This window comes from Tympanuchus pallidicinctus, unplaced genomic scaffold (genome assembly GCF_026119805.1).
Source record: "Tympanuchus pallidicinctus isolate F22 unplaced genomic scaffold, pur_lepc_1.0 scaffold15, whole genome shotgun sequence".
In the NCBI taxonomy this organism is placed as follows: Eukaryota; Metazoa; Chordata; class Aves; order Galliformes; family Phasianidae; genus Tympanuchus; species Tympanuchus pallidicinctus.
Genome location: NW_026294669.1, coordinates 1,130,914 through 1,157,984, shown reverse-complemented (window position 1 = coordinate 1,157,984; position 27,071 = coordinate 1,130,914). Strand labels below are relative to the sequence as shown.

General features: G+C 49.7%; 2 protein-coding genes across 2 annotated transcripts in view; both read left to right on the top strand.

The window, feature by feature from the left end:
* Positions 1 to 1,763, top strand: part of GALNT13 (polypeptide N-acetylgalactosaminyltransferase 13) — an 85,404-nt gene extending 83,641 nt beyond the window's left edge. The window contains exon 14 of the transcript XR_008204711.1: positions 1,621 to 1,763. The gene's annotated coding sequence lies outside the window, so the exon portion shown is untranslated. The remainder of the gene's footprint in view (positions 1 to 1,620) is intronic.
* A 1,634-nt stretch (positions 1,764 to 3,397) lies between these two features.
* Positions 3,398 to 27,071, top strand: part of KCNJ3 (potassium inwardly rectifying channel subfamily J member 3) — a 30,660-nt gene continuing 6,986 nt past the window's right edge. The window contains exons 1-2 of the mRNA XM_052675237.1: positions 3,398 to 4,167; positions 7,153 to 7,369. Of these exons, the coding sequence (XP_052531197.1) occupies positions 3,490 to 4,167; positions 7,153 to 7,369 (895 nt within the window). The 5' untranslated portion in view covers positions 3,398 to 3,489. The remainder of the gene's footprint in view (positions 4,168 to 7,152; positions 7,370 to 27,071) is intronic.

The window sequence follows — 27,071 nt, the reverse complement described above, 5'->3', positions numbered from 1 at the left end:
AGCAGTGGTTTATGAATTCTGCATGCAGACATCCCTGGGGATGGCTTCCATTGCCACTGATTCCATTTTGCATCCTGGTGCTCCATGCTAACACCTGCCTCAGTAACACATCTCCCTTGGTCTTGCAGGTGAGCTCATTTCAATAGCGTCCTTCTGAGCATCTCTCTGGAAAAGCTCTGCCTCAGCATATCCAGCTTTATTCTTACGTTTTGCCTGGAGATGGGGTAAATGAGCTTTTGTTTTATTCCCCACAGTGTTTGCAGTGCTGCCCACATCCCAGCAGAGTGTTGCACAGTGAGCTCCTCAGGGTCAAGAGGGTCGCAAAGCTCCTGGCACCCAAAGCCAGCAGGAAGCCCTCCACAAAGACACACTTTTCTCTATTTATTCCTTTTTTCTTCCTTCCTTTCAGCTCTTCCAAGAAGCCCGGCCACATCCAGCATCACTCGCTGCTCTCCCAGGTGCCAGGAGCAGATCCAACTTTCGTCTCTGCTCCGTTATTTAAGATGTGATGGGAAAGGACTCGTTTGCAGACCTGTCTGTGCTGACATTTCAAGCAGAGATAATTGGGTGTATTTTTAGCTGCCCACGTTCCGGAGCACTAAGTGCACATTTTTGTGAGGTGTGAGTTTATTTAGGGAAGAATTCATGGCTTGAGACTTCAAATAAGAAGCTCATAAAAGCCTACAAATGACCCCAGGTCGGCTCTCTGGCACTGTAGCTTTGAAAATACATTTCTAAGGGAAGCGGGAGTGCTGGAAGAGCAGACACTTCTTTCTGGTTTTGTAGCTCCTGTGAATCTTTTTCTTCCATGAAATGTCAGCACTGCGCTGTGCAGACTTCAGGCTTGGTGTTGCCCCTGGGAGGACATGGCAGGAGCTGAGTGCCTGCGGTTGGCAAACAGAAAATGAGCTGCTGGTGCAGCACTGGTGCATACTGAGCAGGTAGAGGACACAGATCCATACAGATCAAACCAAAAGTTCACCTTTTCATGACCCCATGTGCTGTGTCAGCTGTGCTGCAGGCTGGAGGGCTTTTCCAGCCTTAATGACTGTGATTCTATGGCACAGGTGAGGACACTGCTCTGGCCGGTGGTGAACTGGGAGCAGATCCCAGAGCTGCACCACCTACACTGGGTGCTGGGCCCAGCCCTGGCGGTGGGATGGGATGGGTGCTGTGCCCACAGCTGGGTGCTGTGCTGGCTCCAGGTAGGGCTGCCCCCCTCCCCCACTCCCTGTGCAATGCTCCCCAGCCCTGCTGCAGTGATTTATGGCTGTGATTTACACTCGTTTTATTGGAAAATGTGAGTTTGCTAATAGCACCGATGGGAAATGTAAAGATCATTTGAATGCCTGTCTTCAGCTAACAACCATTTATTGTCTGTAGAAAAGGATGTTTGCTGCATTTCTGCTGTAACTGTTTATCTGAAATGAAGATTGATTTCGTTTTCTGAGCACACCGCTGGAATTCTGTAATTGGCTGCCTGTACCATGCTTAGCTTGTGTGCACTATGGGTCAGTGCTGTGCCCTTTGCATTACTGAACTGCATTTCACAGTTACAGAATGGCCTGGGTTGCAAAGGAGCACAGTGCTCACCCAGTTCCAACCCCCTGCTGTGTGCAGGTCACCAACCAGCAGCCCAGGCTGCCCAGAGCCACATCCAGCCTGGCCTTGAATGCCTGCAGGGATGGGGCATCCACAGCCTCCTTGGGCAACCTGTGCCAGTGCCTCACCACCCTGTGTGTGAAAACTTCCTCCTAATATCCAACCTAAACATCCTCTGTCTCAGTTTAAAACCATTCCCCCTTGTCCTATCACTATTCAAATCCATCTGGTCCTGAAAGCAAACAAGCAACAAATGCAGACAGAATCAGAAATGGAGCCGTGCTGCCTGCTGGTTCCACGCAGCTCAGGGCTGATGTGCCACATCTGTGACGGGCTGGCACGGCTCCTCACTTCCATTCACAACACGTTAAGCCACGGGAGAGCAAAAGGACAAAAGGTTGGGGCAGAAATGTAAATGATAGGGCACATAGTCGGGAGAGATTTTCAAGAAGGGAAGCCGTAGAGCTGGTTTGAACTTTGGGATGTCTCTCTCAGCTTTGCGCTTCCTTAGCTGCCTTTATCCCCTGATTTGAGCTTGTATTTGCTTATGAACCAATCTGATGATTCACGGTGGAATTTTCTGTTCTGCAACCTAAGAACATTTAGGAACTCGATTTGAATTTGAATTGGAAACCCCCACATGGGTTTCCTGAGTGGCTTTGCATCCCAATGAGTGTTTGCTTCTGCTGCCAGCATCACTGTTTGTATCTGCAGCACACCTAATTGCTGAGAAATAATCCGTTTGTGGTTTGGATGGGAAAAGGGTTCTGGGCTTTTCCTAATGGCATCACTGCTGGGATCTGGGCTCGGTTGGGAAGCTGGGTATGGCACCGTGTGGTGCAGAGGGAATGAGAGCTCGAGGCAGTTCCATGGTGCCTTGACCTTCTCTTACAGTTGCAGCGGCACTGTGGAGCTCCTGGAGGCACCGAGCAGGGCCGTGGATCCTAGGGCAGCCTGCTCGTCTCCAGCAGCACTCCTATGCTGAAGGACACTGCTGAGCATCTGTCATTCTCTTCCCCACTCACATTGTTTCCTTACCTCATCGCATGCGACAGGAGACAGATGTTCTCAGTCTGCGAGTCTCTCCAGGAGCAAGAAGAACTGGGGGAATTGAAATGCAGCAATTAGGAGAAAATAAGTCCCTTTGCACTGACGTGACTCCTGCAGCCGCAGCGTTGGGGTCAATGATGTAACCAGCGATAGGACGGGAGGTGACCGCCTCACCTTGTGCCGGGGAGGGTAGGGCAGGGTTTAGGAGGCAGTTCTCCAACGAGCAGTCAGACGCTGGGAAGGGGAAGGGAAGGGGAAATGAAGTTTGCGTAAGCTGTCGTAAAGCTCTAATGAAATCCCTGAAATGTCCCCCGCACCCAGACGTGATTGGAAATGTGACTGGAAGTTCTATTTTTGCTCCCTGTTTGAAAACGTGCGATGTGTGGTGGTGCGATGTTCCTTCTGACTCGTCCCCCCTGCAGTGCGCTCCGGATACCGCCTCTGCCCCCGGGCTCGGGCACGGAGAGAAGGTCAGCGCGGCCACCGCACATCGGGGCTCTCCCGGCCGCATCGCTCAGCGTGCCTTATTGCCGGCAGCTCGAGCGCACAGCGGCTGCGAGCTCCTCATCCCTCCAGCTAGCTTTGCACCTTTCGGTGCCCTGCGCGTCCCGGAGCGCAACCCGGGGCTCCGCGGGGCACTGCGGAGGAGGAGGCGGGGAGGATGCTCTGATGGGCGGTGCTGGGAGAGGCGGTACCCGCACTGCCCGGGGCCGCCCCGCACCGCCTCTGCCGGCGGCTCCGCGTGGGTGGCGGCCGCGCAAAGCGGTGCCTCCGCGCCCGCAGAGCGGCGGCGCCGGGGCGCGGTGCGGTGCGGTGCCGCGCGGAGCGGAGCGGAGCATGTCGGCGCTGAGGAGGAAGCTGGGCGATGAGTACCAGGTGGTGAGCACCTCGGCCAGCGGAGGGGGGCTGCCTCCGCCCCGGGCGGCCCCGCGGGGGAAGCGGCAGCGCTTCGTGGATAAGAACGGACGGTGCAACGTGCAGCACGGGAACCTGGGCGGTGAGACCAGCCGGTACCTGTCCGACCTTTTCACCACGCTGGTGGACCTCAAGTGGCGCTGGAACCTCTTCATCTTCGTTCTCACGTACACCGTGGCCTGGCTCTTCATGGCCTCCATGTGGTGGGTGATCGCTTACATGCGGGGCGACCTGAACAAGGCTCACGACGACAGCTACACTCCCTGCGTGGCCAACGTCTACAACTTCCCCTCCGCCTTCCTCTTCTTCATCGAGACCGAGGCCACCATCGGCTACGGCTACCGCTACATCACGGACAAATGCCCCGAGGGCATCATCCTCTTCCTCTTCCAGTCCATCCTGGGCTCCATCGTGGACGCCTTCCTCATCGGCTGCATGTTCATCAAGATGTCCCAGCCCAAGAAGAGGGCTGAGACCCTGATGTTCAGCGAGCACGCGGCCATCTCCATGCGGGACGGCAAGCTCACCCTCATGTTCCGCGTGGGGAACCTCCGCAACAGCCATATGGTCTCGGCGCAGATCCGCTGCAAGCTCCTCAAGGTAAGGCACTGCCGTAGAGTAGAGCCACAGGACGGGGTGGGCTGGAAGGGACCTCAGACATCATAGGATCACAGAATGGTTGGCTTGGAAGTGGCCTCGCAGCCCCGGCCCCAGCCCTGCCATGGGCTGGCTGCCCCCCAGCTCAGGCTGCCCAGCGCCCATCCACGGCCTTGGGTACCTCCAGGGATGGGGCACCACAGCTCTGGGCAATGCCAGGGCCTCACCACCTCTGGGTGAAGGATTTCTTCCTGAGGCATCATCCCCTTATGATAATGTTTACATTCCACACTGTTTCGCATGTAAATACCTATGGGTGCTAGATTCTTTCTCTGAGAGGTAACGGCTTCTTAGCTGGAATTGCTTGGTGTGTATTTTCAAAGGGACCTGTTTGCCTTTCTGACACATTTCTGTGCTCTTGGAGGCTCCAGCTGGAGGGAACTTCATTTCTGTGGTGCATGAACTCCACAGACAGCTGAATGTCAGGGTTAGATGTGCAAAAGCCATGCTAATAGCCCTGCACATCTAAGGAAAAATAAGCGTGAGGCATTAACAAGGAAAATTGAATAACTATTTGAGACTCATTATTATGGTTTTATATATAGATGAGCTGAAATAAATGTGCAGTGGGTGGAAGGGGATGGATGGCTCAGGTGATGTTTGGCACACACAGAGCATCCTGCACATTTCTCAGCTGTGGGGGACGTGGTGCTGGGTGTTCTGGGGGCCCCGCTCTGAGGCAGCCCCCTCTGCCTGTGAGGGATGCTCTCGTTCCATCTGCTGCACCCGGCCCCAGCGATACGCAGCTGCCTTTTGCTTGGAGGCATCAGAAGGTGCAGTGCTTTCACCCCAGTGGCTATTGCTGGTGGAGTTTTGTGGGCAGCATTGCTTGCACCAAGCAGGGCCCCCGCTGCATCCCAAATAACAGGGCTGGGGTGGTGCTGGGGATGCTCTGAGCGGATACATCCAGTCTTGGTCCTTTCTTTCTGAGCAGTCGGCTGGGGCTGGGGCTCTCTTGTGCTGATGTGAGTGAGCCCCAGTCATTGGCTCATGTTGGAAGTTGGATGGTGGCACAGTGTGCACTGAGCCCCGGGAGCAGCCCCTGTTCTTAGAGTACACTGCAGTGACCACCATGCCCTGCACATGGAATAAGCTGTGTCCATATGGCTTTGGAGAGGCTGAGAGGGTCCTTTCTGTTACAGATGTAAAAAAAAAAACAACAAAACAGCTCTGTTTATGTCCGAATGGAACAATTTCAATAGAATTTTGTAAGTTGGTGCTTACAGCTTGGTGTGGCTCCATGCAATCTGTGCAACTTTGGAGCTGCCTCCACAGAAGTCCTGCTCTGTGATAATGCTGGAAGGACCCGAGAGCAGAAGGCTTTGCTGCTGTTTTTTGTTTCTTTGTTTGTTCGTTTTTCTTCTGAAAGTGAAAGGTGCCACAGTGGCTTTTCAGACAAAGTGGTGCTCGTTGCCCGGGGACAGGAACTGTGCTGTGAAAGTGCTCCTCTGGGAGTCCTGTCCGTGGGCACCGCAGTGTGCGCTCAGCGGAGAGCAGTGCAGAGCGGTGCCTGCTTGCTGCTGCCCTGCTGCTTCCCACGTTGTCCTGCTGGGAGATGCTATGGACAGTTGGAAAGCCTGAAAATTGCTTGGCTGTTATTTTTTTCTCCCTGCTAAGAAGATGGTGTGGTGAAACAAGCAAGCTGTAATGGAAATGCTAGCACAGAATCACTGCAAAGCCTCGCTCGTGGCGGAGCTCCTTTTGCAGAATGGATCTCCGTGGTTGTGAAGAGCTGAGGGGAATGCTGGCAGTGCTGTGCTTTGGTGCCCATGTGATGCTGGGTCAGAACAGTCCCCCAAGGTCCTTTTTCTCCACAAGTGTATTGAGCAGAACAGCAAAATGGTGCGTGATGGGGGTGGTTATGCCCTGAGCTCAGTCCTGCTGGCGCTCCCGAGCAGCTGTGACGGTGCCTGGGATGGGTTTCCTGGGGCCCCGGAGGAGCTGCATTAGGGGCACAGCAATTTGCCTGTTTTTAACCTTTTCCCCATCATTTTCTTCCTCTGTCAGCACATCAAATTGGATACATTTCCTTTTCCAGTGTCCTTAAAGTACCGCATTCTCTTTAACACCCATTTTTACTGATTCTGTCTGGGTTACGATGCCTGTAGTATGGCATCGTCTCTTTGCAGTCAGCACCTCAACCTTCACCACCTCCTGTCCTCGGGTTCCTGCCCTGCACCCACATTTTGGGCAGCTCCCTGGCATCCTGCTGGGACCGTGCTACTCCTCTCCCTGTCTGCATGCCGTGCTGGCTGCCTTGCCCAGCTTCTGCCTTCTGCCTGAAAAGCAGCAGGCTTCTCAGGAGGGAAGGAGCCTTTGGCCGCCGGGCAGATGTTTGTGCAGATGTGCTGTGTGTGTTCCTTGGCTCTGTGCTGAAGGTGTGGTGCTGGGCAGGGTGATGTGGGTGCGATGGGTCGCAGTGCTCACATGCATGGATGAAAGCCCATTTCTCAGCTGGAACTGCGGGGCACTGGGAGACATGATTGTTTCGTTGGGATTACATCTTGCGATCCAGCCACGTTCTGTGAATATTGTAAAAATAGAAACCAAATCCCAGCGAGGCGCTTAATCCCTTTCTGTTCCGCTCTCTCCCTGTTCCTGCAGCCTCTCTGCAGCTCCCACCCTGCCGTGGGGCTCCATGGGGCACGCTGTGGGCAATGGTGGAAATGCATTTCAGGCAGCGCTGGAACGCTATTTTGGGGCTCTACGTTTATGGCAAACACACATTCATAAAGCTTTCCTTAAACCCAAATAGAGACTAATGGGAAACTGTAATAAAAACAATGATTGGGAAGGGGTGTAACGTTCTGTTCCTTCCTATTCACAGCACCGCGAGGAGGAATAAAGAGTGAGGAGTAAAGCGGGAGGGGGCTTTGGGGCTTGGGGCCTTCCTCCCACCCTGACCCCTGTCTCTCTGCTCTCCCCCAGTCCCGCCAGACACCCGAGGGTGAGTTCCTGCCGCTGGACCAGCTGGAGCTGGACGTGGGCTTCAGCACAGGTGCCGACCAGCTCTTCCTCGTCTCGCCGCTCACCATCTGCCACGTCATCGATGCCAAGAGCCCCTTCTACGACCTGTCCCAGCGCAGCATGCAGACGGAGCAGTTCGAGATCGTCGTCATCCTGGAGGGCATCGTGGAAACCACGGGTGAGTGGTGGAGCAGATGCTCCGCCGTGCAGATGGCACCCTGCAGGGCTTGCTGCTGCTCAGGCTGCCTGCTGAAGGCCGTGCATGATTCAAATGTGAATATTTCCAGACGGCCAAAGTCTTATTTTCATTGAAAGTAAAAATAATTCAGTGATTTTTCTATTTGTTTTGGAAATGTATTTATTACATTCAAACTGAAAATACTCGACTGATTTTTTTTTTGGAAATGTATTTGTTACCAAAGCAATGCTCTGTGTGAGGTGGCAAAATCCCTATTTCCTTTCTCAGTGTCACTGGCTTGTGCTCAGGTAGGATTTCCTGGAGGACAAAACACGACACCATTAGATCCTGCAGCATTGCCCGTGGTGTGGTTGAGTATCCTCTGACATCACCCCATGGTACGGTTGGGTGTCCTGCAGCATTGCTCAGTGGTACGGTTGGGTGTCCTGTGGCATCACCCCATGGTACAGTTGGGTGATTTTTGGCATCACCCCATGGTACGGTTGGGTGATTTTTGGCATCACCCATTGGTACAGCTCAGTGTCCTGCAGCATTGCTCAGTGGTACGGTTGGGTGTCCTACAGCACCACCTGGGCACTGGAGCTGTGGTCAGGCTGGGCCTTGGAGCTGCTGCCATGCCCTGCTTTACTTTTTGCTCTCTGGCTTCATCACAAAGATGCTTAGTGGGGATATTCTGAATGTCTTTACCATTTTTCCAGCATTTCTGTGCTGCACAGCTTTGCTCACAAGGGTGGCAATCCCACAGAAAGTCAGGCTGCAGTATTTCAGCAACATCAGCCTTCAGCACCAACGAGGCCATAGCAGCAGCCAAGAATCCTTGCTGCTTTTCAAGAAAACTGCTGTGCATTGCTCAGCTGCCTGGTGTTGGGGCTGCCAGGCTGATGCTGCCCAGGGGGCTCCAGGGCTGTTCAGCAGGACGGTTTCAAAATACTACTGCCCAGAGAAAAGGGATTTTGTAAATAGCCCATCAGAATTTGGAACAGGAAGTCGTTTGTTGCTATACTCCACAGATGTTTTATTTTTCAATGTAGACATACACAGAACAAGAAAAACAGGAGGTATTTTCTGGATTTATAAAGCCGAACTCGTGTAAGCTCGCAAATGTTGTGACCTAGTTTTGTGAGATGAGATGAATGTTGGGTAAAATTGAGCACAGTGAGTTCTATCTCGATGAAACGTGGAGGGATGAAAGGGTTTTAAAGAATCTTTAATATTGTGAGTAGAGGAGGAAGGCCCTGTGGGGCGGTCTGGTGATATCAGGCACACAGCAGAGGGTTGAAATGCCTTCTGCTGGTGTGGAAAGAGCGGTGGAACGGAGGGGCCAGAAATAACTCGCAGTTGTTCAGAAGCTGGGCTCCTATTTTTGGTTCTGTGTACAAATGTTGACTGCTTTTCAGTTTGCCTGGGAGAATGAGAAATGTGAAAACTTGCTTCTTTTTGCCGTTAATTCAGATTGCGTCTGTGCAATCCACTGCAGTGCCCACTGCGTGGTGTTTGGTTGGAACACTTTCCTTGCTTTGCTGGAATTATGGTTGGCTTTAATGGTGAGGAGACCTTATAGGTGGTCTGCTGTGTCCCCTTCCAGTGGTGGTTTCCTTCCCCATCCCAGGATCAGGAGGTGCTGAGCTGAATGCAGAGCTGCCCTCTTGGCAGCCCTGAGTGCTCCCTTGGAGGCAGTCACTCCCTGCCCTTCTATCACCTCCTGCAGGGAAACCATCACCCTTATTCCACATCATTCATTTTTAAACAATATGAAATTGGATTTTAAAACCCAAAAGACTGCATTGGCGCTGTGAGAATGGGTGAGTTTGAGTCACTTTGCAGTGCTGGTGGCTGGTTGGGTGTCTGGTGGCCAGTGGCAGCACCCATTGCTGTGCGTTGTAGGGCTGCATATTTATAGAAGAGGCTTTGGTATTCATCACCTCTTCAGCTTCTAGAGTTTAAGGGGAGATCCAGTGCCTTCTGCCCATGCTCCTGCTTTGTTTTCCAAGTAAATTATTTTCTGTGTGTGTGCCCATAAAGTGCTGCAGAGCTGTGCTCAGACCCACAGCATCCTTTGCAGTTCACAGGGCGCTGCGTTTTCAGAGATCTGCTGGTGCCAAAGCCAAGAGAGGGGCAGCCAGCAGATCAGAGAGAAGAACAAAAGTATGTTTCCTGCGATGCTTTTAGTGCTGCTCCTGTTTGCATTGCCATTGCAGGAGCTGCCTTTGGTCTGAAGCAGAGTGAGGCAAAGTGAGCGTGATGAAGGAGAATCACAGACTTATAAAATCATAAAACAGTTGGGTTGGAAGGGACCTCAAGGATGATGAATCTCCAACTCCCGCCACACACAGGGCCACCAACCTCCCCATTTCACAGCAGCCCAGGCTGCCCAGGGCCCCATCCAATGTGGCCTTGAACACCTCCAGGGATGGACGGGGCATCACAGCCTCTCTGGGCAGCTGTTCCAGCACCTCACTGCTCTCTCTGTAAAGAACTTCCCCTGACATCCAACCTCAATCTGCCCTCCCTCAACTTAAAACCATTTCCCCTTGTCCTGCTGTTATCTCCCCTTTCAAAGAGCAGAGCCAACTCAGGGTTTGGGGCTTGGCTCCATGGCACCATCAGGGCTCCCCGCCTGCTTTGAGACTCTCCAGCATTTGACTCTCCTACAAATCACGGTTTTGAATTACAAGGTTTTGTTGATGTTTGTCTTTGGCTTTGTTTTCTGCTTCAAGCTTCTGATGAGCAGCGTTACCCAGGGGTTGGGGAAGTGGTAAATATGTACAATAAATGCTGTGCTGAGTGTCAGCAGGGACAGAACAGTCTCTGGGAGAAGCGAGCTACGTTCCCTAAGCGGGTGGTTCTTGCTCACGAGCCCCACTTGGCTGATTAAAATCACCATTTCCGATGCCTTCTCTCATTAAATCATGTAAAAGTGATTTCTCATAGATGCCTCCCAACTTGATTAAATTATTTCGCTGCCTCGTCGCTGACATTTTAATTTCTGGGAATATAAACATCGCTTTACGCTTTCCATACCCTCCTTAATTACAGCTTCGGGTTGTTTAGATACCAACACGTGGTGCATTTTTGGGCCTTTCTGAGTGTTGCTGTGGTGGAGGAGGAGGGGGGATGTGGGGCCGGGCTCCTGCTGTGCCCACCCCATGGCTGAGCCCCGGGGGCTGCACAGGAACACCCGGGGATGCTCGGGATGTTCTCCAGGCTCTGTTTATTTCGGGTTTTTGGAGCGTTGGCTACGATGGAGGAGCCTCACAGCTGAAGTGCTCAAATGGCTTTTCAGCATTCAAAGACGGTTATGATTCACGAGGGTAATTGCTAATCATTTTGGATTATTTTTGATATATCACCAACCCCTCCATTATTATGATAGCATGTAATTTGGGAGAGCGCTCGGAGCGTTTATTTTCACAGCCCATTGTCCCGGTTTCACGCTGTTGTGATGGAGCATCCCAGCCCCACTGCCAGCACTGGGACTGCCCAACTTGCAGGTGGAGCTGGAGAGGCTGGGAACCCCCCCAGCCCTCTGTCTGCCTTTGGGAGCACAGAGGCCTCCAAACCGCTGCCACTGCTGGATGAGGAGCTGGTAGTATGAGCCTGAAATAGGCATGAAACCAGCAGGGATGTGCATTGCTGTGTCCTCAGAACTCATGAAATGTTATTTTGAAAACCTCTTAACACCGTTTTTCCGATGAAAGAAATCAAACAGCCTGCCAGGTTCTTTAATTGAACGAGCAGAAAGTGGGAATCAAAGGCACATTCCACTGACTTTAACTTTTAGAAGCACGGATAGCGTGAATGGCGCAGATGCGGTCTCCGTGGAAAGGTTTATCTCAGGAGCAGCCACTTGTGAATGATTGCAGAACTGAAGCGACTCAAGGGAACCAAGAGCTGCAATACGAAGCTTTGTGTTTGGGTAATAGGTTTGGGTAATTTCTAGAGCTACTTAAAACACTGTTCCCATGTGTGGTTCTCAAGGTCGCAGAGATGTAAGGAAACCACCGCCTGCATTGAGCGAAGTTGGAGGTGGAGTGAAAAATGTATTTGTTCTCTGTTTTCCTTTTATCGTGCCATTTATGTCTTGTGTTGGCTTGGGAGGGGATAGGATGCAAGGGGGAAACATACTGTGGGCAGAAGGCAGGAGGGATAAAATTGCTCAGGTGCTCTGGACAATCCCAACCCAGTGCTGGGGTACAGCAGGCACTCGGATGTCGTGATGTGATTCTGTGGTTGGGGCAGTTCAGCACATCTTTTTCCAGTGCTGGCATCACGTAGAAGCTGTTCAGGGAAAGCACAGCAGGTGCTGTGAGCCTCCTGCTCACAGCACAACCCCCAAAGCTCCCAGCTTCACTGCCTGAAGCCTCCACGGCTCTTCCCTTTTCTTCCTTAGATGTCTTCTGAGATACAGAAGAGACAAATGGTAGTCGTTCTAATCTAGAGTTCTGCAGATGCTTTGCTTTCATCGTATATAATCTAAACAAGCGGTGATTCATCAAAAGTCATGTCTTTGTAAGGGTACTTGTTTGCACTGCATCAAACTGAAATGAACAAAGTGTGAGTGTTTTACAGCCCCTGCAAGGCTGTTGCTGACGTATGGGCGCTAGGATGATCTCCAGCCATCAGTGGCATTGCATGAAATGCTTGGAGATGTGCTCAGTGAATGCATCTCGTTGTCTGTTGTAGGTGGAGATATTGGTGGGAAAATACGTGGCTGAAATCTGGAATTTGTTTTGTTCTAGGGGCGAAAATCAGTCGAGTAGGACAAGTAATGCGAGGTGCATTTCTCCCTTCCTAAGTGCAGTCTGAGCTCGCCCCAGCTGGGCTCCTGGGTGCCGTTTTGTGGTGCGCTCACAGCAAGGAAGGGAAGGAGGAATGGTCCTTGGGGACAAGGGAGGATGGCAAGCAGGTGAAATGAAATTAAAAATATTAATTGTCATTAAGGCAAAGAATTGTCTGCTGAGTCTGTTTCTTGCTGCTCTGTGTTGTATGAATTGCTGACTTCTATGCCATCACCACACTCGGGATGCTCAGTCTGTGGCATCTGTCCTTCCTCACCACTCAGGGTACGGGGGGGGCCATCCTGCCCCATCACAGAAATGATATAAAACATAAACCTAACTGAAGATTTTTATCTAAACATCGTTCCTTGGATAGCAGAGCAGCGCTGTGTTTTAGTGTACACCCTGTGATGGCTGGGCTGGGCCCATATGTGACATGCCAAGCTGGCATATGGAAGCCACGTGGATGCTTTACGTGGTTTCCCAGCACGTATCCCATCTCCTGGGCTGCAGCCTGTCACAGCAGCACAGTGTTGAGTGTGCTGAGGCCCTGCAGTGGCTCTGTGCCCTATTGGAGCACATATGGATCTCAGTGCAGTTTCATATTTGCAAGGGCAACTTGATTAAAGAGACGGGGACAATTTAATTCATAGGGCTCAGGGAACATCATGAGCAAAGTCGGTGCTTCAGACTGGGGCTGAAGTCACTTTCTGCACGCTGCTGAATATTTTAATGTTGTTGTGTGCTATTTACTTACATTTTTAGATACTCCCTAGGGGACACATCCGAGTGCCGGGTGATTCTTTGCTGTAGTTTAAATATCATTAAGTGTGTTTTCACCTTTAGACCTGGAGGAAGAAACAGATTAAAGCAGGCAAGGCAAGCTTCCTGCTCTGCACAGATGTATTTGCAGCCCTCCCAAAATGGGCCTTCACGCTTGACTGAGAGCAGAGCCCTTTGGTGATAGTTAAAACTTAGCAAGCATTATGTTCTTTGCATTTATAAACACCCATGTGGCCTCTTGATTTGCAGTGCAATTTAGCTGGGAGGGAGGAGAGATGGAGCATGGTGTGTCTGGTGCTGGAGATGTATCCTTTGCTGCAGGTCTTCTCCAACCTTAGTGATTCTGTGATTCCCTGCAGGTGTCTGAGGCCATGGATGGGGCCCTGTGCAACCTGAGCTAATGGGGGTCAGCCAGCTCATGGCAGGAGTAGGGCTGGGGGGACTTTGGGGTCCCTTCTAACCCAACCATTCCATGGTTCTGTGGTCTTTAAGACTCCTCCCAACCCAACCATTCCGTGGCTCTATGGCTGTGGGACTGCCTATGACAGCATCCTCAGGAGGTTCCTCACTCACTGGCATGATGGGTGCAGCTGGAGCCCCTCTGCAGCTCACCCAGCAGTAACAGCACACTGAAGGACCACCCTGGGTCCTGCACCCCTGCACTCAGGGGGGGACCTGCTTGAGTTCTAGCACTGCATTTCCAGAATGCCTCAGATGGCCTTTGCTGTGCAATTATTGTAATAACTGAGTAGCAGTGCCTGATGTACTTTTTCTGAAAGAGGCTGTGTTGGCACATAACCCAGACTTCTTCTCCATTAGCTGTTTTGTCTCTTTTTTTCTCTTGGAGGTTATGAACCGATGGTGCTGATGGGCATCAGCAGGGAGCAGGTGGCAATGGCAGAACTGAGTGCATTCTGAGCTTGCCAGTGATGGGCAAACTGCTGTGAGTGGGTTGGATTTCTAACTAAAAATGGGTTGTGTTATCTGGGTGTGTCATCAGAGAGCAGAGGCTGAGGATGCTGTGGGTCCTGGAACAGCTTCCTGCTCCAACAGCATTATTTACCACAGGTTCATGGACCTTGGTTTTTTTTCTTACCTATTAACTCCCTGGAGATCTGCACCACAGTACTCCCGTTAGTTAAAGAAAACACAAAAACCTATTGCATAGCAAACTCAACCTGTCTGTTTTGAACCCATTTGGTGTGGTGTGTGCCTTCTGACTGCTTCAGATGGAGCTTTCCAGTTCGCTGGCTTCTAAGACTGGGGTTTTTCACACCTGCTCGTTGTTCATTTGAAAACAAACAGCATTCGATGTGGTGGAGATGGGTTGGGGCTGGATGTGATGATCTTAGAGCTCTTTTCCAACCAAGAACATCCATGATTCTGTGAAATAGTCACACTTTGTGGATGAGGCATTCATGGCACACGGCTGCACGTTCTCTGACTTGTATCGACAGCTTTGTTGGTAGCACAGAGGGTAGATGCAGCAGAAGAGGTAGAATTCACATTGCTAAAATAATGCTTTCTTGTTTGACCCGATTCCCATCTCCTGTCACATACGACTTGTCAAAGAGCTTCTCAGTTGCCCAAGAGTTGATCCCTAAATACTCCTCCAAGAGGCTCCCTATCACAAAGGTAGTTTAACTGTATTTCAGTGGGAAGGCCTTTAGGAACTCCCAGGTTTTAGGGCTCAGCCTCAGAATTTCCAGAAAGTTTCCAGTTTTTGGGAAAACTTGCCTGATGTGCAGTGGTTACTTTTGTAGTGACTGCCTTGATTGCAGTTTGATTATCAGCATCCGCAGCGTTTTGATGGGACTTATTGTTTATGATCACTTTTAAACAAATTACAAATGTCAGCTTTTGTTTTACTGCACAGCTTATGCAGCAAATCACACAGCAGCTCCTCGTGGCCCTTTCCAGCTGCCAAGAGGTGGCTTATATTGAAAAACCATTGATTTTTCAGAGATATGCTGCGTGCCAAGGAAGGCATGACCGTAGGGGCAGAATAAGTGATCACAGCACCATGACTGCTGCTGTGCTTACAGCACTGATTGGAATCACAGAATTGCAGGGGTTGGGAGGGACCTCAAGAGATCACTGAGTCCAACCCCCAATGGACACAGCAGCCAAGTGACCAGTGTGTGCTTGGGAGCCTGCTCTGATTTCTGCAGCTAGGTAAGGGTGCTGGGAGACTTGCTATTTCCCATCTGCCTACGATGTGGAAGTAAAATATCCAGGAGTTCTTTTGGGTGTTAAGAGTTTCTGCATGTTGAAACACACTTCTTCACCATCCCAGACATACGGATGGACCCAGGAGCACTGGCGGCCATTGGATATTGGGAGAAGGTTCTTCACTGAGAGGGTGGTCAGGCATTGGTACAGTGGCAGTGGTGATGGCACCAAGTGTGCCAGAATTCAAGATGCATTTGGACAATGATCCCAGACATATGGTCTGTTTTTTGGAGGGGTCTGCGTGGAGCTTGGACTTGGGCTCAGTGATCCCGTTAGGTCTCTTTCATCTTGGGATGTTCCACAAATCAGCACCAGAATACTGCAAAAAACAGAAAATTCAACATGTTGGGATTTTTTTTCTCTTGCACATTGTTTAGGGATGTGCTTATTTCCGTGCATTTCGTATCAACCCTGACCAATGTCGTTGTCTCAACTCCTCTACCAGATCAGCACTTTGAAGCCTTGGGATTAGTGCTACTTACAATGAGTGCCTCGACTTAATGCTTGACTTAAAACTTGGGCACCTGTAGTAGCAATGCTAATTCATGACTTGAAGCAATGATTGAGCACCTGGTGGGAAGGCAGGGCCAACCCAAGGGAGCTCAGGTGCATGCAGTGTACTTGTTTGTCAGGACCCACCCCTTCCCAGATCTCATTTAAGGGTTGGCAGTTGAGATAAGGGTATCTTGTTGGAGATTCCTGCATTCCTGAGGCCTTCTGAAGGTAAGCAGCTTCTTTCAGTTGTTTCTGCCCCCACAGCTGTTTCATTTGGTCTTGTTCTCATTTGCTGAAGCGAAAAGCTTTGCCACCTACTATTATTGCTGTACTTTCCATCGCATTATAGCATTACAGCACTGAGCAACCGGGCACATTAATAGTGTTCTGCTTATGTGGGAGTGCCACAGCAGTGTAAATACACAGAGGTCTTGGCATCGTTGGCGTGCAGGGGTTTCTTGAATGCTTTTGACCAAAATACAGCACAGAGTCGTCCTGGGAAAGGTGAAATCAGTCTGTGCCTACAGAAGGAATCCTAATGCCACCTGGAAGTGCTGTTTCTGGGATATCTGTGGGATCTCACTGCTGCTCAGGTGCCTGTCACATCAGGAGTGGTCCCTTTTTTTATCTGGGTTAGTTTCAGTAGGGAGTGATAGCACAGAGAAGCAGAGGTAAATGAAGCAAAACAAAGTGGCCTCCTCAAGCAGCAATTTTTCTAACAAGATTTTCTCAGCCCCTTGTTATGATATTGATCTGTGTCTGTGGCCTGATAACTCAGGATGAAGCTGAGAGCTCCCATCCCCTGAGTAAATAACGAATGACATGGCGTGACTAATTGCCCATGATTAAGGACATGTGTCCCCACCACGTCAGTTTGCTCCACTGTGTGCTCTGCTCTGCGACTCTTCTGTCGATTGCTGTTTGCCGTTTCATGGTTCTGCATTGCAAAGCAGCTTCTCTATCAGAGAAATGATGCTTTGCTCCCTTCTGTGTTGTTTTTGGTGTTGAGTAGCTGTGGGTTTCTGGCTGATTTTGGCTTCCAGAGGGCTTCTGAGACCAGAATAACTACAAGTTGGAACAACTTTAAAGTTAAAATTACAACCACGGAGTACAGAGAAGCGCAGGGGTAATAAAGATGATGCCTGGACAGAGCTGTGAATCAATGCTTTCCTTGTTCCAGTGCTGGATATGGTTGCCTTTAAGCACAGAGAGCTGCAGACTCATTTTCCTTTTCCATCGACCAGTCGGGCTCTGTCTGCTGCTAATCCCTGTGCCACTTGCACTTCTCAACTGTAATTTTACTTTCCGCATTAAAACCCACATTTCTGCCCAGCTTGTAACCACATCCAAAGTGCAACATCTCTAATTTAGGAATCATTACCCTAGATAATAGGCAGTAAAGAGGCCAAAATTGGTCCAGGAAGTAATCTGGCTGTACTCTGCAATGTGCTCTGTCTGCTCCTGGCGGTCAGATCTGTGTTTAAGTGCAGGAGGCTGGGGGTGCTCAGAAAGCTGAGGCTGTGCAGCAGCTGGTGATGCACTGGTTGGTTAGCTGAGCAGTGGCCAGTTAGTTAGTTAGCTGGCATCATCAGCTGCAAGGTTTGCTGATGGGTTTTGGTGAAGTAAGGAAATAATAAGCAGTAAAAGAACTGGCAGAATATTGAAACCAAAAGGAATAGGGAAAATAATAGATAACTGAAGTAAATTGTGAGAATTATTTTCTTTGATGTCTATTAGCATCAATTGTGATGCTGGAAAAGAAGCAGATGTAGATGGCTGTGGTTCTAAAGTGGCTTGCTCTAGCCTTAAGATTTATTGTTCAGATCACGTTACTGCAGTTACTCCTAATGGGAAATGACATCTCCAAGTGGTGCTATTGATGTTCCCTTTTGGAAGTGCATCTGAGACAGCGATGTTGTCTAACAGTGAAGATCTGTGCCCTGCAATGTAACGTTAAGGTACTGCAGGAGGGATTTGCAGGGCAGCTCAGTGCAGATGCAGTTGTAGCTCTTCGTACTTTGGAAGATGGACATGCAACATTGTTGTCCTTTTTCAACAAATTAGTTGGACTCAGTGGTCCTCGAGGTTGTCTACAACCTTGATGGATGTAATGTGTTGCTTTTGAACTGGTCCGGGACAATTCACGTGCACCAACTAGTTGCTCTTTGAAATATTTTGTACTTTCCTACCCTTCAGTTTATGTCCGTGTTTACCTGAGTTCCAGGGCTGCCTCACTTATTTCATGGGGTTGATGAAAGAGCCATGTTGAGCTTGAGACAGGCTTGAGTGTTGAGCTTAAACATTGAACTCAATATTTAAGTGTTTCCAGAGGGAGCTTAAGCACACGAGGCTGTGAGAGCAGGAGAATAAAAAAGCAAATTTTTTATTTGCTTTATTTGGGTGTGCTCTGAGGTTTTGGTTTTTCTATCCTCACTCAAAGCTCGCATCTGATGGGTAGCAGGATAGGTGTCACATGGCAGCTTTTGCAGAGCCTGTGTCCCCATCTATGGGCCATCAGGCTTCCTTAGCAGCTCCCTCTGTGCCAGAGCAGCTGAATGTTTTGTCTTGTTTAAATTATTAAATGATTCCCAATGTTTTGCATGTACTTTGCTTTGTGACATGACAAAGCCAAGGATATCTCATGGGTTTTGCCTCTTCACCAGCTTCTGAAGTACAGTAATTAGGTACATTTTCTTCTTGGTTTCTTGTCTCTAGGTTCTCATCTTCCCTGTAACAGTTTGCTTCTTGGCAGGGGTTGGAACTGGATGATCCCTTCCAACCCAACCATTGCAGTGTTCTGTGATCTGTAAGATCCCTTCCAACCCAACCATTCTGTGATTCTATGATTCTTTCTCAGCTCAGAATGGGACGCGAAGCTCTTGGAACTGTCAGTGTCTACATTACAAGAACTTGGCTGGGAAAAGGCTGGAGCTGACAGTGTCCTCTGGGGCTAGCTGAACATTTTCTCCTTGCCTTGGGGTGCTTGGGAGCTTGCCAAGGAGCAGGGCTCTGGCAGAAAGAGAAGGAGATTGCACATTGCTTGTCATCAGCACTGTGCATTGCTGGCAACCCTGGGAGATGTGGCACTGTACTGCAGGCAGGGAAGGCACCTACATGGCTCACCCCTGCTTGCACCCAGTCCAGCTGCGGGCACCCAGAGCACAAGGAGCAGAGAGAAAGCAGGCCCTGGAGGCTTCCTCCCTAAATATAGATATCTTCAAACTTCCCCTCAGAGCTCTATCAATAATTCATTCTTTTTTTCCCTTTTATTTTTTAGTGTGACGCCTCACATCTATTAGATGCAATCATCTAACGGGCACAAATTGTAGTGCTAAGCATATTCCCAGTGTTTCTCTGTAGCTTGTTTCATCTTCTCATTATACTGCAGATGCTTTAAATTCACGCAGCACGCAGTAATGGGGATGAAATTTCCCACAGTGGAACATTGCTGACTTAATGTTGCGTGATGAAATAGCACAGATTTATATTTAATATTTCTTTTTGAGCAGGCATTGCATTGCAGGAATTCTCTGCTCGTGGCTGCTTCTTGCAGCACCGCTCAGCAGCCAAGGCTGGGTAGATTTTAAAGCTGGAGGAAATGCATGCAATGCCTTACACTGTGTACCTTGTACAGAACAAAAAAGGTGGACCTATTTCTCCTCAAAACGCTGTTGTTCAGTATGGGAGCTCGTTGCACAGAGCAGAGGCACCAGCAGAAGGCTGAGCGCTCGCGTTGTAATTAATTCATCTGCAAAACTCACTGGAATTACAGCTCACTTCTGCAAGAGCTTTCTAATTGAGAATAAATGCCTCATTAGCACTGAGCAGATCAACCTGAGAACATCAGTAAACACAAACAAAATAATTAATGGTGTTCAGGTAGTATAGCACAGCATCCTGGTGCTGCTTGGCTGCTGGTGAGCACAGAGCAGGGGCTGGCCCAGGTATGGCTCAGGGTGGCTGCCTGGGGGCTGCAGGAGTGCTCCTGGAAACAGGAGGTAAGAAAGATGCTGAAATAATGCAGTGCGTGTGATGAGCAGAGACTTGTGTACGTTCCTTGTTCCATGGTGGTGTGGTATGGGCAGGGATTGTGTTTGTGGAGGAAAGCCATGTTTCATGCCCTCCCTGCCAGGCAGTGTTGCTTAATCCTCCTCAGAGGCATGGGGTCGGGGTTGGTGCCCATCAGCAGTGTAGTGGCATAGCTCTTGCTATGGGATTTAGAATCATAGGATATTCTGAGCCAGATGGGACCCATGAGGACCGTCAAGTCCAACTCCTGTTCCACACATGACCACCCAAAAGTCAGACCATGTGTCTGAGAGTGGCGTCCAGATGCTTCTTGAACTCTTGCTTGCGGCACGCGCTGAGCGTGACATCCCATAACCTGAGACCTCGCAGTAGAGATGGGTCTTCTGATGGATGGTAGCAGTTTCCATATACATTCAAGGTGTGTTTTGTTACAGTGTGGGATCTCCCAAGCAAGAAGTTGCTAGAGACTTTCCCAGCACCTTTTTCTTCATGTATCAGCATAAAATCAGATATTTAGTAAAATAATTAACAAGTCCTTGACTTGGAGAATATAGCTTGGATAAACTTGTAATGTTTTAGGTATCCATTTAAGCTCTTCTTAGTATTTCTTGGATTTATCTTATATAAAATATTTACCCTAAAGCTTAAGAAGTGATGGAAACTGATGCCAGCTTTTTATGGCTATGAGCAGAGGTACTGGTGGCAGCTACTGCCTGGTGGCAACATCTCTGAGCACTTCAGGTTTTCTCCTGCACGTGCTGCATGGAGGCACCTCTGCAGCCCAGCTGCAATATAGGATTGGAAGCTATAAGGAATGCCACACATCATTCACAAGGAATTGTCAAAAATATGGCCTGCGTCCTGAAGTTCATGTTTTTTCCCCCAAATGTCAGAAAGGACCTTTTAAACCTGCCTCTGGGTTTGCAGGCTTGGGGTGAGAGCATTGGTTCAAGCTTGCATGTAGGGGAATGGGTTTATATATAAAATTAGAAGCTCCTCGTGGGCATATAGCAGTTTGTACAGCACAGCTTTGAGTTGTCTTATTTATTCTCTGAGGGTGTGCATGGGAATAACAAGTACTGTGTGACGTCACAGTGCAATCTATATCGTTGCTAATTAACCTTTGCTGACTGCTGTAATAGTCTCTCTCCTGTGCACGCTGCAGGAAATTATTTTCTGCTATATTATCTTCTAGATGCTTTGTATGTAAGGCACAGTGGCAGATGTGCCATGTGAAGAAAGCAGGATTCAATAACTTGGGGTCTTGCTTGCCTGACCTTCCCACCAGGAATTGTTGGGCCTGTTTTTAGTGTGGGATTTCTGTTTGTTTGAATATGGGAGAGGTTTGGGGATGCTGTGGATGAAGTGGCAGCTTTGCAATGCATCTGGTAGTAAGAAGTAAAAGTACGGAGGGACCAGCCAGATGTATTACTAAGAGGATAACATAATGCAAAGCTACTGAATGTGTGGTGAGGCTTCTTAAGAGTTTGGGTTTAGCAGAGGGGGCAGGGGAGGTGGTGAGGGATGCTGTGCTATAGCCATTCCTATTGGGACTTCTGATGCTTTTCCTACTGACTGCTTCTGGAAATGAGTGTCTGATGCTGCTCTCGTGGCTTTGCTGTCATTTAGGTGTAATTCTTCACATTACAGAGCAGCACAGGCAGTTCCTGCTGGCACTCATGTATCCCCATAGCGACCTGTAAGGCTGTATTGGCTTGGAGTTTCGTGTCCGTGGGCAGGGCATTGCTCACCAATGTATGGGCTCAGGAATGTGAGCAACACTTCACCTTCTCACCCCGTTATTTCAGCAACAAGACAGAGTTTTCTTCACTGTGTCTAGTAATGAAAGTGTGGGCAAACTCAGCCTTGTGCTTGATGCAATGAAATGAAGCATGGATGTTTAGACGTCATGTTGAGGGACGTGGCACAGTAAGAAATATTGGTGATAGGTTGGACTTGGATGATCTTGGAGGTCTTTTTCAGCCTTGGTGATTCTATGATTCTGAGTGTGGTAGAAAGGCTGTGGTCTGGCAGGAGCCACACAGACCCTATGGGAGCTTTCTACCCCCCATCCCATAACTTGTTTGCTACACACGTGTGCTATATATATACATGTGGCGTACTGGGGAGAACCTGGTTTCCTGAAGATACTTTTATAGCCCTAGGATTATCAAAGAGATGATCAAAATACTCATTTCACCCAGAACTGACAACGTTAAAGCATCTATTTCTTGGGAAGCTCTGTGTGCCTGACGTGTTTGCAAGAAATATTTGTCAGCTAAAACTGAAGATGCTGCGGCAAATGCTATGTTTAGTTCAAGGGATCTTGTGTTAAGCACTGCGAATTAATTTTAAATACATGACACAAGCTGTACACATGAGGAGATGCTGGTGATGGAGCTGTGTTTCAAGTGCAAAGCAGGCACTCTCACAGTGGGCAGCCGTGGTGAAGTTGCTGCAGGCAGAAGAGCTGCTCTAAGCATAATGCCAGCAGCTATCTGTGCAGCAGAGAGATAGAGTGTGTTCCCCAAGCTGCTGGGCCTACCAGACCAGAGCTGCCCCTGAGCACTGTGCTGGTGGTGCTGAGGGCACGGCAGGAACTGGGTATCTCTGCTTCCCACCCCTGATGCCCGTGGAGGGTACCCATGGTCACCTCCAAAGGGGATTTATGGCTGTGGATCAAGGAGGGGATGGCCTTTAGCAATCCCATGCCCCAGGAATTTGCCATCCATTTGCAGCAGGCAGCCCCTTGCCTGATGCCAGAGGCTATTTGTTCCTTTGTCTGCCTGTATTTGGCTTCCAGCAGCTGAGACCCCATCCTTCAGCCTAAGCCCTAAGATACGTGTGAGCTGGGCATGAGTGAACTGGGCTGCCAGTTGTAGTCCTAACTGTAAATACTAGTACACCAAGAGGGGATTGTGAACCAGACTTCTCTTTTGTGGGAGGCTGACAGTCATCCTGGGTGCCTTATGCCGGTTGGAGGCAGCCAGAGGGATGCAGAGCAGGACAATTTACAACAGCACTGCAGCTTCATTTGAAGCACCTCTGGGGATGGATGGGTTGCCCTTCAGTGTTGAGTGTTGTGAAGATATTTGCCTAATTATTACGTTCGTCAGACCAACAACACTAAGTAGGGAACACTGACTTTCAAACACAGTGTTGTATTTTATCTTCCTTGTGTTGCTGCCATTCAGTATGGCATGCTGTTTTCAGCAGCATTGCTTGCAGACTGCTTGCTGTGTTTGAGGTATGTGTAGGTGAGCCCCAGCGTCCCCAGAAGCTGCTGTCCTGCTGGGTCCTGCATCTCCTTCCTGCACTCAGCAGCTGATAGGCTCCTGCTGGACCTGAGCCCCAAAAAAACACCAGCTGTGCTGCTTAGTGCCAGTGCTTTTCCATGTGGAGATGCAGTTCTCCATCCCAGGAAGGCAGTCTGTGACGTATGATACTCCTTCAGACTTGCTAAAGCCCTGAAGATGGATGAGCCCTATTTTGGTGCTGAGCAGCATATGGTCTGGTGGGTGTTGGAGGAGCATGGGACCACTGATGGGTTTGTGGATTCCAAGGGAACTGGGACTCATGTTTGCATTGCTGATCTCATGACTAAAATGTTCTCATTCAAAGGGAATAATAATTTTTCAACTTATTTTCAATTTCTTTTTCTTTCCTTTTGTGGTGAATTGGCAGACTGCTCCTATGTTTCCTTTAAGCTGTATATTCCCGCTGCATCCTCTGCCCACCAACAGTTTTGTTCAGATACCACAAAGCAGTCCTTTCTCTGTGGCTTGTCCAGTTGCACTGTGCTGCAAACAAAACCACTGCAGTTTGGGTGGGCCTGGAGGAGAGCAATGCAGCATCACCTTTCCTCTTGGCCTGGGGTCTGCTGTTGGCTCTGTGCTTCTTTTGGAAAGATTAGCAGCTATGAGCACGGGGAGAGCTGCACAGGGGCTGGGAGCACTGAGCATTCAGGCTGGAAGGGGCTCTGCAGAGCACTTTGCTGTGTGTGGTGCAGGGCAGTGAGCGCTGCCATCTCAGTGCTGGTAGGTGGGGAGCAGCAGGCAGCAGATGGCTCTGCAGGGAGAGCTGCTCCAAGAGAGGGGCTGGAGGGCTGAAATCAGCCCTGACTCACTGTTGCACGAAGAAAGGAGAGAACAGGTTGCTCTTTCAAAATAGCATGGGTTGTTTTGTTTTTTTCATGTTAAAAAAAGTATATACGAAAAATACCTATAGTATATATTGCTGCCACTGCATTAACCGTGCATTCAGCTGTTAGGCAGGGGCAGTGTGGCTGTGTGCAGCAGGGCTGGGCTTTGTCACACAGGTTTTGTGACACTCAATGCCCCGTACAGCACACGCTGGCTGCAGTCCTGCTAGACATCAAGGCGAGCTGTCTGCAAGGTGCCAGAGAGCTGCGTGCCTCGCTGATTAAAAACTGCCCTAGGAGGAGCAGCTGATAGAAAAATACCCTGACTGTCACCAGCGCTTTTTAAGTGTGCAGATAGATAGATAGCTGCTGGGAGAAGAGCACAGCCTGAACGAGCTGGGAGGTATTTATAGCACTGGAGCACAAACAACGCATCTAAATCGGGCAGCAAGGCAGCACCCTGCCTTTGCTATTCAGTGCGATGAGAAATTGCAATGTTTAGCACAAGAGTGATGTCTGACTGTTGCATAAATGTGTGCGTTTTGTTACTCAATCCCCCTCGCTTCCTTCTTTGCATGCATCCTTCCTTTGTTTGATCTCTGACCTCCTTTCACTCCCGTGGTTTATAGATTTCAGTGATAGATGGTGATTAAGCGTTAAGTGTTCTGTGAAAAGCTGTCTGCGGGTTGGAATTCCAAGGCAGAGCATGCTGTGCCATGGGGGACATGCCAGCACCCTGTCCTGTCACTGAATCCCACTTGTACTGTCGTCAGAGAAAGTGGAGTGGATCTAAAAGGACAAAACGGGCAGCCTCTCTGCTTCCCTGCTGTGGGAAGCAAAAATCGTGTGGTGCAGAGCTGTCGGAGTCAAAATGTTTTCTTCATAGCTGCAGCCTCACCCCTCTGCTCCTTGGCACATGGATGCTGGGGGTTTGGGTGCAGATAAGGAACAGCTGATGGCTGCCATTCTGCAGCAGTGCCTGTGAGGAAATATGTTGGATACGAAGAACCAGTCCTACTCCAAAGAGCAGTCAGGCAGTGGCACAGCTGCCCATGGAATGGGAGGTCACCATCCCTGGGTGTGCCAGAGCTGTGGGGATGTGGCACTGAGGGATGTGGGCATGGGGGGGGTGGGTTTGGGAATCCAACAGGGCTTCTCCAACCTTAACAATTCCACAATTCTATAAAATGCCATTTTTTCATCTTTAGGGAAGGTTATTTAATTGGAACATGATTTAAAAATAATCAAAGCCATTAAGCATGTGAAGGTGGCACAGTGTCCGCCCGCCTCTCCTCTGTTCAGGAAAATGGGATTGCAGAAGTGCTGTACCATAAATCAGGCATTAGGCTGGGCAGCAGCCGGGGCTGGCAGCTGCAAATTGACAGAGTTTTATGGCACTTCTAATGATTGTCCACCTAATAAAAAAGGTATCCTGGAATTACGGTGGAAGAACACTGGTGCTAAGAATAGCTGCTCCTTCAAAATAGATGGGAACTATTAAGGGTTAGACACCGTGCCTGCTGTCAGGGTAGAAACTGGGCTGTGTTTCTCAGCTGTGCATGGCACAGCTTGTCAATTTAAGTTGTATTAAAAAATAATGCTGCAGCAAACATCGGGAGGAAAAGCCTGAGAGCATCCATCACTCCGGGTTTGGCTGAATCGTTTCTGCCCTCGCATTTCAGGCACCCATTTTCTGTCTTATTGCAGAATTCAGCCATTTGTTTTCATTTCAGGCGGAGAGAGGCTTGGCAGCCAGGTGCTCCCATTGGGATATTGTGCTGAACATGATGCCAACCAGCTTGTCGTTCCCTTGGTTTCCAAAAGCCACTGTTTCCCTTCTCTACCATCCTGGAAGCCCAAGAGAAATGGATTTCTGTGGCAGTCATGCCGCCTCCGTGTTGCTGGAGCTGCTGATCTTCCCTTGGTGCCATTGTAGTGCAGCACAGAGCATGGTGTACCAATATGCCAAGTTGCACACTGAAATTCTCCCCTTGCATTGCTTTCATGGCCTCAGATGGCAGTGCAAAATTGGTTTTAATGCACAGGGCCCAAGAAACAAGAAGAAGAGAAGTGGCAGCGTGTCTGCCAGGTTTGTAAGGCTGCATGTTGTGAGTTCGAGGAGTTGCCTGGATACAGCCATCCCCCACACAGGTCCTTTAGAAATTTAGACATAACTTGAGGGTTATTGCTGATAGAATTAGCTTTCTGCAGGGCTTTTGTCAACAACTGCCATCCTTTGAGATGGCCTTGCTCTTCTGTGGAATGAGCCTGATCCTGTAGCAAAGCTTAAAGCAATTGGGATAATGATCTTAATGACTGGGATTTGGGATGCTGAAGGATCCTGTTCTCTCGCTGGGTGGCTGGGGGCTGTGCTGGGAGCTCCCCTCCTGCCAGCTGTGCTTGCTGGGATGGGGAGCTGAGCTGCTGGAGCCACAGACAGGAAAACAAAAGCTGGCAGAGCTGCTGCCTGGCTGAGCTGAGTTAATTGCGTTCACTTCTTCAGCCCAGTCGGGGCTCTAACAGCAAATGTTCTACCTCATTAGAAATAATAACTTGTAGTTAATAACTTATAATATGGCAGATAGATGCCTTTTGCTGCGAGTGATAGCGCTCGCTTCAGACAGTGCAAATGATGAAAGGAAAAGGCATGGTTATTAAAAAGATGCCTTCAGATAAATCTCAAGGTTCACTAATTTAACCCATGCTTGGCTTGGACAGCAGCTCTGCTCTACTTTATTCAAGGGCAGTGATGGAAAATGTTCGGAGATGTGCATGGCCAGGCTGTCCCACTGTGACCAGATGAGCATGGAGCACGTACATGGGGGCTGGCATCCCATAGAGTTCAGCTCTGCAGCCCCTGGCATCTGCAGTGGTGGAGGGGCAGGGGGCTGGGTGCTGCACATCACTGCATGGCTGCTGGGGTGGAACAGGAGGAAGTTGTTAGAGGAGGAAGTTTTTCCACACACAGGGTGGTGAGGCACTGGCACAGGTTGCCCAAGGAGGCTGTGGATGCCCCATCCCTGCAGGCATTCAAGGCCAGGCTGGATGTGGCTCTGGGCAGCCTGGGCTGCTGGTTGGTGACCCTGCACATAGTAGGGGGTTGGAACTGGGTGAGCACTGTGCTCCTTTGCAACCCAGGCCACTCGATGATTCTCTGAACGTGTGGCACTGTCAGCACGGGCAGGAGGAGGAATGGCGGCTCCAGCTTCTGGTGGAAGCACTG